The sequence below is a fragment of the Nelumbo nucifera genome, chromosome 8 (assembly GCF_055504915.1).
Source record: "Nelumbo nucifera cultivar China Antique chromosome 8, China Antique-T2T, whole genome shotgun sequence".
NCBI lineage: Eukaryota > Viridiplantae > Streptophyta > Magnoliopsida > Proteales > Nelumbonaceae > Nelumbo > Nelumbo nucifera.
In genome coordinates this window covers 4,136,091-4,147,075 of record NC_142656.1, presented here as the reverse complement: position 1 = coordinate 4,147,075, position 10,985 = coordinate 4,136,091, and the positions used below count along the sequence as shown (strand labels likewise).

The window sequence follows — 10,985 nt, the reverse complement described above, 5'->3', positions numbered from 1 at the left end:
AACATCCATCATAAAAAGGCAGAAGTACGTCCTTCCAGCTGGGATGGAGCCAAATAAAGCCCTTGCGACATTGAAAAATCTCCACGCCAAAGCCAACTTCATTATAAGTGCTTTATTATTTTAAGAATTTATCTTCTTTTTACGGTTAAAAAACTCTGTAAAGTCTTACCTCGCCCAAAATATCTGTAAATAGGGTTCAGCTTTTGACAAATTGCACACGGGATATTGTAATTTGTAGGCAACCATGTCATGTGGTAAATAGGCATTGTTGAGAGAGTGGATTTAATGAGGGTGGCTCTTCTCGCATGATAGAGAATGCCTGATTTCCAACTTTTGAGTTTTGATCAATTTCACCTCGTTGATAATCAAACTTTAACAAAAATATAATGTTTGAGTTTAATTCAAGCTAGAGAGATGAGCTCGAATAATTAAAACTTGGCTTAACTCAAATTTGATAGTGAATCAAGTTTCATATAAAAATTAAAATATATTATATAATATAAGCTCCATTAGATTTGTAAGACTAATGATTCAAAATTTGTTAGGCTCGAATTTGATTCAATTAGCAAAGAAACTTGCATATTAGATTTAAATTTGACTTAAAACTTAATTTAAATAAAGCAAAATCGGATTTTTATAAACCCAAGTCACTCCTCCACCAGATGTAAAATGGTGTTAGCACAGTATCGTTAGTGGCGCAGATCTAGGTGGTACATGAAATCGTTGATTGCCAACGTTGAAGAGAGAGAGAGAGAGACAGAGAAGGGTCGTTTTCAGCTCCAACATAATAAAAGGGTTAGTTGAGTAATCAGCACCAACAAAATCTATCACCTCCCGCGGCGTATCTCGAGACTGGTGAAACGTGGCAAAGATCTATTAGAGACCAGAGACAATAGTGTCGGAAGCTGACAACGTGGCACCCTGTTTACGGTCTGTACAGCCCAATAAGAATTGACAACAATAATACCTCCCCCCTCCCCGCTCTCCACATATATCTTTGCCATTCCCGTTCATCTCAATTTACGAAATAACCGCAGCTCTCCACGGGAAGCATCTGAATACGTGGCGCGTGTTCCTTCCTGGCCCCACCTAAACCAAAAAAAAAAAAGATTCGTATCAGGTGGATTACTTGCAGCCGTTGATCTAATAAGATTATGCAATTGTGCTGTGAGGTTTTCTAATTGATTTCTGACGAACTATTTTATTTCGGTGATTTTTGAAATATGCTAGGATTTTCCCTTTATATTTCTTTTTCTCTTCTTTGAAAGTTGACGAATATTTTCCCTTTTTTATTTATAAGAGATCGGAAATTTTCAATAAATAAAGACTTTAAGGGGGAGAGTGAGAGTTAGAGGGACATCGAATTGGGTCAATGTTTTATGGACCTGGGCATGTGGGTCCCTCCTGAGATGGGATTGGAGATGGGGAGTGGGATCCACCACCACCACGAGATATCGGTGTTCGTATCTGAGTAGACATTGGGACCCACAGTTTAACTCTTCTAGGCCCAAAGATGACCACTTGACCAGATCCTATACTCATAATATCTCTGCTGATTTGCATACTGTTCTCACTTCTCACAGGTTTAAAAAAAAATATATATATATATATATATATATAATATAAATAGGGCCCCTAAATTCATTTTGCAAGCTAAAATCAATCGCTTATTCTTTCTTATAATGATTTTTTAAATTAAAATTTTATATCTACTAAAATTTAAAAAAAAAAAATAGTTTTCGGAACATTTTCAAATTTTAAAAATGTTTCAAGGATTAAGAGTCCGTTTGGTTTGCAGGAATAAGGGTCTGGAATCAGAATCGGAATGGGCTATTCCGATTTCAACTGTTTGATTGGGTGGAATCGAAATCTTATTCCTATTTCTACTGGAATACCATTCTCGCATTTGAGGGAATAGGCATTCCCTGCCTTTTCCTTGGGAATGGAATCTCATTTCTGCTGAATTTAATTCTCATTCCCATTCTTGTCTGAACCAAATAGATTATGAGAATGGACTATTCCAATTCCGATTCTGGAGGATTTTGATTCCAATTCCAATTCCAATTCTGATTCCAACTACAAACTAAACGGACCCTAAGTTAATACACAATTTCTTTTTGTTTTAAACAGAATTTAATGGTTTTTAGCAGTATTTATTTTAATATTCTTTAAATGTTATCATCATGACCCCCTGAAAATAACAAAATTTTATGATTTCCTGCACTTCTCTACATTCGGTGAAAGATGTCATATTTACAAACTTGTAATAGAAAACCTGTAAAGCACTGATTCGAAAATGCAGGGAAAAATGTAAGAGAAAGTGCAGGAAAATTCAGTTGGGACTATGAACCCACTACCATTACCAACCTGAATGGAAGGTTACAAGTATATATTGGTTTATAATTCCACACCTACTAGTTCCAGAACTTTAGAAGTTGACAAACTTTTGTGAGAAGAATGTGTTTGTACAACTCTTGGATACCTCTCTCTCTCTCTCCCTGCAGACAATGTAGGATTCATGCCTAATTTTGTTTTCTAATTCATGTCTGTGAAGTGAACAAGCAAAGAGTTGCATAAACTCTTGGCCAAATTAGTGCTGAACATGGTAGGGACTCACATTTTATTCTGTGTGACCCATTTACATCTGGTCCATGTGTATCAAAGACTCGTGGCCATTATATGCATTTTAATTATATACTGGATGATCATACTAATTTCTTTATTTTTTTAGTATTATACATTATGGAGAATCCGAGTGGGACAGAGCAGGGTGCATGTGAGGCCCATTGGCCATACCATGGAGAATATGCAGTTTTGTGGGTTTGATCTTACCTACTATTTGGAGGGGTTCCAAGTGACCATCTCTGCAACTGGGTCACCTGTCAATGGTTGGAAAAGTATAATAGCTATATTCTTGGTGCATGCTTAGGTGGGCCCTAACCAGATAGCCTATAATCAATATTTGGCGAAAAATCTGAAAAGCCCAAACAAAACATGCCCTCCTAAACAAAACATGCACTATGAATTCAATCTCTTTGTTACTTCAGATTCTCTGCTGGTTGATGAAATTATACATTGTCTGCATAAATTGTAATTGTGTCAGCATTAGTGCCTACAATCTCAATGCATGTCATGTCCATGAGTGGGGTTAATTTTGCTTTTTTGTTCTTGGACTTGGCTTGTCAATAGACTAATATAAGCCTAATTATGTACTTCATATTTCAAAAGTTGAGTGTTAATCCTAGCTTGCTTATTAAAAAAAATCCAAGCTGCCAATGCCCAATTGTCAAGATAGTCACTTGGTATCCTCCAAATAGGAGATGCAGGATCAAACCCATAAAACTGTAGGCTCTCTGATACATTTCCTCTGCTTTGCCCCACCCCCTCGATTTCCCATGTAATGTGATGCAATATATATATATATATATATATATATATATATATATATATATAAACTTAGCTAGGTTTTTGTTCTTGTTCATTAGCTAAACTTAGGCTTGGCTTACTTCTTACTGGTTTACATATATTTTGAAATTTAAAACCTTTGTTTATACATTGAACAAATAAGCAAAGTTAACTAAAACTACAAGATTTATATTTATTTATAGAATACAATATACATCCTATGCATTATATTATCCAAGTGAAGTAATCTTAACCAAACCAAACCAAACTAAACTCAAATTGTGTTAGAACTCAAACAAGTTACCTTTACGTCATTAACAGCTTTCTGAGATTAGAGAGAGAATTATTAGAAAAGGGAAAACCAAAGAAAGCATAAAGCCCCTTATTTTACTTTTCTAATAAAATTAAAATTTCAAGCTTTCCTCTAGCAAAATCACAATTTATGAAATACATATGTGGATAACTTAAATCAACCCTAGTCCAAACTTGTTAAGACATCAATAATGCAACCAGTCTTCTTACTCACTTTTACTCCTCTCACAGAGTCCAACCCAACTACATCACAGAGATCACTTAGACCCATTTACTTCTTTCATTATATCTCTTACTTCCTCCAACAAATGGTATTAGAACAATTACACTGTATTTCCATTTTATTTTCTTCTTTCTGTTTTAAATGTCTGATTTGATAATGAAGTCATGGCTCTCCTCATCTACATGCATCTTCTATGGATCAAACTATAGGGCAATATAAAAGTCAAAAGATCTTTAAATCATGCATTAATACAAACAATAACAAAATAAAAATTTCTTTAATTTCCACACGAATAGGGAGGGCAAAGTATTAGATTTGATGCAGATCTATGTGGGCCTAAGCCTAACAAGAATAAAATTGTCGTTTTATTTTTAGTTCTTTTTAAGCCATTACTCTTTAACTATTCATCTTCAATGGAGGAAAAAAATAAAATGAAAATATAAATGAAAAAGGGTGGAGAAACCATGTTTGTGATGGCTTCAAGGTTTTTTTATTCTCCCTCAGAAACAGTCAAAGACATTTAAGGGTAGTTTTGTAAATAAAGCCGCCATTTTCTTATTTACTTTATGTGATTTATTATTGAGCATTGGATGGATGGAGAGAGAGAAAGAGAGAGGGGGGGGGAGGCGGGGGGAGGGATGGAAAACTGGAAATGCCTTTAAATTTAATATGCCCTTTGATTCGACACCTGTCTCTCTTTCTCTTTCTCCATCTTTATTGGTTTCTTCTTTTTATTTTGCTTCTTCCTTTATAACTCTCTTTCTCTACTACTCCCTTCCTCTGTTGATCTTGCTAAGCCTTCATGGCCAAAAGAAACATAAAATAAAAAGAAGGAAAGTAGCACTGATCATATGTGCTTCTCATTCAGATGGTAAGAAGTTCACATCTGTTATTTTTTATTCTTAAGCGTTTTTTTCATTGTTATCAGTATTAGTTCTATTAGGAAGCAAGAAAGATTCCTGCGAAGTACTCAAGAAGAGAGAGAGAAGAGTATGTAGTGACTTTGTTTTTGTTCATTCCCTTTTTCTTGCTTCTTTTTCTGGTTAATTGGAAGTGGTTTTGGTGAAAAAGAGAGGAGAAGAGACCCAAATTTCAAGAGGTTGAGATGGGTTACCTCAGATCCAGGGAAGCCAGGTGTTATGCGAAAAGGGCTTCTTCTTTTTAGGGTCTTCCTGTGATTCTTGGGAGTTCGCCTTTCCTGGGTTCTTTCTCATGACCCCTTTTTTTCTGTCTTCTATCTTGTGCTTATAGATAAGGCGTTGAATTTAATCTTGTTTGTATTTTCTTTCTCCGTCTTTTGGTTGAATTTAAGGGTTGGTAGGGATTTGGGGTCTGCTCTTGTTGTTTGTCTTTCACTTTTAGTTGACAGGGTAGTTAGTGAAGATTCCAGGAGGAAGCAGAAGGAAGTTGGTGAAGTCCAGAGGGATCTAACCCATCTATCCAGTGTCTAAATTTCACCAAATGGAAGTCTGGATCCGTTGTTTCTCACCAGATCTGACAACCCATTTCCGTTGTACTTCTTAGCTCGTTTGTTTTAGGCGCAATTAGGTTCCTTTTATTTACTCTTCGGGGGTTGGCGATTTCATCTCCTCTCTTGATTGTTAGAATCAATTTATTTACTGGGTCATTTAGTTAACTAGGCATGGAAGGTTGCTTGTTCAAACCTGTAAGTCTCCTTTGGAGATCGTTGCATGTTGGAGGAGGAGATGGAGTGGTTGGAAAATGACAGGCTATGTGATTTTGGAGGGGTCGAAAGGTTACTATTACTACTACTACTACTACTCAGATAGGGGAGTTGATGGAGGAGATGTCTCCAGCGGTTGCAGTGCCATTTAGGTTAGGTAATACAATCTGTGATAATTCTGCTATTGCAACCCACATGGAAATTACAAGACTAAAATTATTAACGGACGCAGCAAGTCTTCTGTCGGATCCTGCTGCCAAGCACTCTTCTGAATCTGTTTGTAGCGGAGATGAAGGTTGCAATTGTAGTGATCAACGTACTGAAGTTGGTATTGCAACCATATCAGCACCTCAGCAGAACGGCAGGGAAGGAGCTACTGCATCGGTTGGGATGGAAATCCCGGATAATGAAAGCAACTGGGTTGGTACTGATGCTACAATTCATGATATCGAGGAAGATGATTCTCTTTCTGTGGGGGGCGACCAAGTATTGGATAGTTCTTGTTCTCTTTCTGTGGCTAGTGATACCAGTAGTCTATGTGGCGATGAAACATTGTCTTTTGATACAGCTTGTGAGTTAAGCACACCAAGTTCTGTGGTTGTTGAGAAGAACATCGAAAATGCTCATGTTATTGCAAAGTCCGCCACTTTGGGGGATTTAAATACTGACCAGGAGCCCATGGGTGAAATTCTTTCTGTGCCAGCGGGCTTTGAGGTTGAGATTCGAGAAGGGTTTGATCGAAAGGCATCGGCTGTGGTTCTTCAGTTGCCTCCAGAGGAAGGGATCTGCAGAACAGGAATGCGCAGTGTTTATGAATTGAGTTGTATACCTCTTTGGGGTAGTACATCTATCTGTGGAAGAAGACCAGAGATGGAAGATGCTGTTGCTACTGTACCTTGGTTTCTGAAAATTCCTATTAAAATGCTGACAGATGACCATGTTGTGGATGGTATGAACCAAAAGTTGATTCACTCAACTGCTCATTTCTTTGGAGTTTATGATGGCCATGGAGGCTCTCAGGTGCTCTTTTTTCCCTTTGTTACTCTTAAATCCTTTTGTTTTACATGTGCTGATAAAAAAAAAAAAAGAATCCTTTTGTTTTATATGTTTTATGCATTTAGACATGTGCCAATTCACTTTTGTTTCATGGAGTTGCTTCTCTTTAAGCAGGTTGCTAATTACTGTCGTGAACGTATCCATTCGGCTTTGATTGAGGAGATAGAAACCTTGCAAGAAAGTATGGATGGTGGAAGTAATACTGATAATTGGAAACTGCAGTGGGAGAAAGCATTCACCAGTTGCTTTGTAAAAGTTGATGATGAGGTTGCAGGAAGAGTTGGCAGAGAAGGTGTAGAGGACAAGGATGATACCTCTGAACCTGGTCCTGAACCTATTGCACCAGAAACTGTTGGGTCTACAGCTGTGGTGGCTATTATTTGCTCGTCACACATCATAGTTGCAAATTGTGGTGATTCAAGAGCAGTCCTCTGTCGCGGCAAAGAGCCTATTCCATTGTCTGTTGATCATAAAGTAAGGCATGAATTTAAATTCTTGTTTATGGAATTCATAAATGAATCTGCCTCTTTATGGAAAACTGGTCCTATTTATTTACTTTATTTTTACAGCCAAATAGGGAAGACGAGTATTCAAGGATTGAAGCAGCTGGAGGCAAGGTCATACAATGGAATGGATATCGTGTATTTGGTGTTCTTGCAATGTCAAGGTCCATTGGTATGTTGGGTCATTGTTATTCTCTTGTCAATTACATATTTTTAGCACTGCATTTCTGGGCTTGACAGGGCCTATGTCCCAACATGGAAATTGTGGTTTTTGTTAGTTTAATCATAAAAAAATGCAAAATCCTGGTAGGCTTAATTAAATTCATGTTCATGGTCTGCAAAAACCCACCACATACATCTTCCTTTCTTTTCTTCTCAGATGCTACGTTTGTGATTAATTGAGTCTTGTTAATTCTAGTTGCTTATAAATGTTTACATCATTATATGTTGTGCTTAGCATTGGTCACTAACTTGTTCTGAGATACAGGTGATAGATATTTGAAACCGTGCATCATTCCAGAACCAGAAGTCATGTTTATTCCTCGAGCAAAAGAAGACGAATGTCTGATTCTAGCCAGTGATGGTTTATGGGATGTTATGACAAATGAGGAGGTTTGTGAAGTGGCTCGAAGGCGAATCCTTCTCTGGCACAAAAAGAATGGTATCACCCTTCCTGCAGAAAGGGGTGATGGAGTTGATCCTGCTGCTCAATCAGCAGCTGAATTCCTCTCGAAGCTTGCTCTTCAGAAAGGTAGCAAGGACAACATTACCGTGGTTGTGGTGGATTTGAAAGCTCAGAGAAAGTTTAAGAGCAAAACCTGATGGTAATTGGTAAGTTCACTGCTAATTTTGTCTTTTGGTCTATAACTGTGCGATATAGAACTCCACAAAGTTCATATGGTTACTACCATTGAACATAGCTCTGCCCATCTGTTTTTCACTTGGGCTTAATGGGTGTACAAGAGTAGTTTTTCTATATGTACTATAGGATCTGCACCATATTGGAATCCCTTCTCATTTCATACATCATGCCAAGTTTTGGCCATGTAAATTTGAGCTGCTGTTGTAGGGTAGGATGAGGGGAGAGAGTTTCTTTCCCTTGCACTAGAGCTCTGGTTAATTGTATTCGTTACTGCCTCCGAGTTGAAGGCTCTGTGAGGTATTTCACTTGCATCGTTTTTACAACATGGTGCCTTGTAAAAGAACTAGCAAGATCCAAAGATGGGTTTATGATCATGTTCAAAAGGCTCCTCATTTTCAGCTTCTACGATGTTCCCTCATTTCCTGTTCATTGTGCCATTTTGATTGGATCTAACTTCTCTTTCCCAAAAATATTTTTGTCAATAAGCCTGTTAAATGAGCGTTACTTGTTCCTACTGACCTTGCTACTGCCGTGCTGCTTTCAAAATCCACTTAAAAAAAGAGTTTAGTGGGGACGCATTGCAATCAACAAGAGATTTTGCAACTGAGAATGTGATGAGAGAGAGAGAGACATGGTGGATTCGTTAAGTAATTGGACTTGGAATCGAATTTGGCTTGCGCAACTTGGTAACCCGGGCAGCGTATATTGTACTGAATCGTGTGTCAATCATGGAATGCCACGTAGAAGTAGATACCTTTCCCATCCATCTTCTTCTTCATCTCTTTTGTTTCTTCCCTCACTGTAACTATCAATTATCTCCTTTACTAGTGATTGCCCAACAGGCAACAATCATCAGCACCAGAGGCGGCAGAATGGTCCCATCTGACTGTGAGCTGTGACTATCCTCTATTTTCTTTCTTCACGGCAGCAACCCCACATCATCACCATGATCTCACTGAAATTGGTGATAGCCGCACTATACCTGGAACTGGGATGCCGGGTCGGGTCCCATCATTGTCTAATGACTCAAGAGACCAGAGCAGCCTGGCCTGGCCTGGCCGTGTTTGTGGGGGTGGAGTTGGAGACGACGGATCGGAGGGACCGATCAGCTGTTGTGATGTGCTTGTGGAAGGGGCAAGAGGGGAGAACTTTGGCTGTTAGGGAGCTTTTTACTTATGACACGTTTCGTTACCAAGGGCTTAAGGTTAAAAAGACAAGCAACAAACTGAATGAAGTTATGTGAATGTGTCATGTGCATGAGAGCTCCCAATCAACCAGGAGCAAGACTGCAACTGCAAGAGGTCTTGGAGTAATTGGAGGAATGAAGGGATTAGGAAGGAATGCAATACCAAGTGTGACGACTTTCTTAAACGGCATGGAGATGGTGGTAATATGATGTTCGATCAAAACTCTAAAAACGAGTAGAACTGTAATACCAAATACCAATACCCAATGCCACCATTTTTAAATTTTAATCATCATTGTCTTAATCTTGAAGCAATATATAATTGATATAATAAATAAAACAGAGGCATCTGATCTGATCTGAGCCTACGTTACTGCTTTCCTTCCAGGGTTAAAGTTGTTAAAATAATGCTTAGAAATACAAACAAAGCTGCCTAGACTCGGGTTCGAAGAGAAGTGGGTTTTAACTTGGACACATGGCAAAGGGTTTTCAAAAGCATGTGGGGCTTCCTTGACTTTCATATCATGGGCTCTATTCCGTCACGTGATAGGGATTGCTCATCCTAAAGCTAAAACCAAAGGTAGGTTTTAGGCATTCTCCAAGCAACAACGTGGGAGTTAGGAAAGGCGGAATGCAAGTAAAATAAAAATAAAAGTACAAGCTGTAATCTATGCCTTTTTCTCACAGAAAAAATAAATCATGCCTTTTTTTAGTAATTTTTTCCAATCAGAATACAAGTAATGATGAATGAATTTCAATTCGTTTGAAAGGTGAATCCTTTCTTATGTTTTAAGAAAGACGAGATGATGTTCCTGGACCTTGTTTCCCCTTCTATTGAATATATGAAGTGGAGGTTGGTACTTAATAATGCTATGCATATTTTTGAATCTTTTGACTCATCAAATCATCTTCATACATCTAGGCTGTGTTAGAAAATGATGCAAATCGAGTGTAAACCCCGGTTTAGGATAAATTTCATTTTGGTTTACTTTTGCATGTATTTGGCAACATTACATTTATGCATTGACAAATGACCTTTTGCATGTATTTAGCAACATTACATTTATGCATTGACAAATGATACATTGATAATAAGATGAAAAAGTACATATTTGTATTGATATAAAAGTACATCAATAAAAAAAAAGAAGTAAATTTGCATTCAAGTGAGCTTTTGATAAAAAAAAAAAAAAAAAAAACATATGCTTTATTGAAGTTCATGTTTGCATCCATTACAGCTAAAAGGTCTGTTTGGTAACAACATAAATTTGCCCGTGTAAAACTAACCCAACTTTATAATTTATATGAACCGTTTTACACTTTACATATTTGCATTCACTTATTTGCTTCGTTTCCAAACACAGCCCTAGAGTTTAGCCTTGTGAGCTTTTAGGTTTGCATATAATTGATGAGTATAAATCTAAAACCAAGCCATCTGTTCGGAATCTCATACCAATTTTACAGTGCATTGCAGCGGTGCATTGGGAATTTCCCCATGAGTGACAATATAATGTATGGGAGATATTCTCCATGTGTGGCTGCAATGTTTATTATGATCGTTCAGATCACCTTAACTTAAAGTTTAAACACGAGGATGGGGTTTTCTTTTTGCAGATGGACCTTGGCAAAATGCCATTGCTGTCTGTTGCCACATTTTCCACATTTGCAAGATGTCACCTCGACGAATGGAGTCATTCCAAATCATGGTTTTAAACATCGACCCAGAATCAGAACCGTTTTAACCACAGTTCAAC

The 10,985-nt window shown here is 37.7% G+C and overlaps 1 protein-coding gene across 1 annotated transcript; it reads left to right on the top strand.

Moving 5' to 3' along the window:
• Positions 1-4,581: 4,581 nt before the first annotated feature.
• On the top strand, positions 4,582-8,450 carry LOC104600643 (protein phosphatase 2C 16-like). Its single transcript, XM_010263712.3, has 4 exons — positions 4,582-6,644; positions 6,795-7,154; positions 7,250-7,355; positions 7,671-8,450. Exons 1-4 carry the CDS (start codon positions 5,739-5,741, stop codon positions 8,003-8,005), a joined length of 1,707 nt encoding a protein of 568 aa, XP_010262014.1. The 5' UTR covers positions 4,582-5,738; the 3' UTR covers positions 8,006-8,450.
• The last annotated feature ends 2,535 nt before the right edge of the window (positions 8,451-10,985 follow it).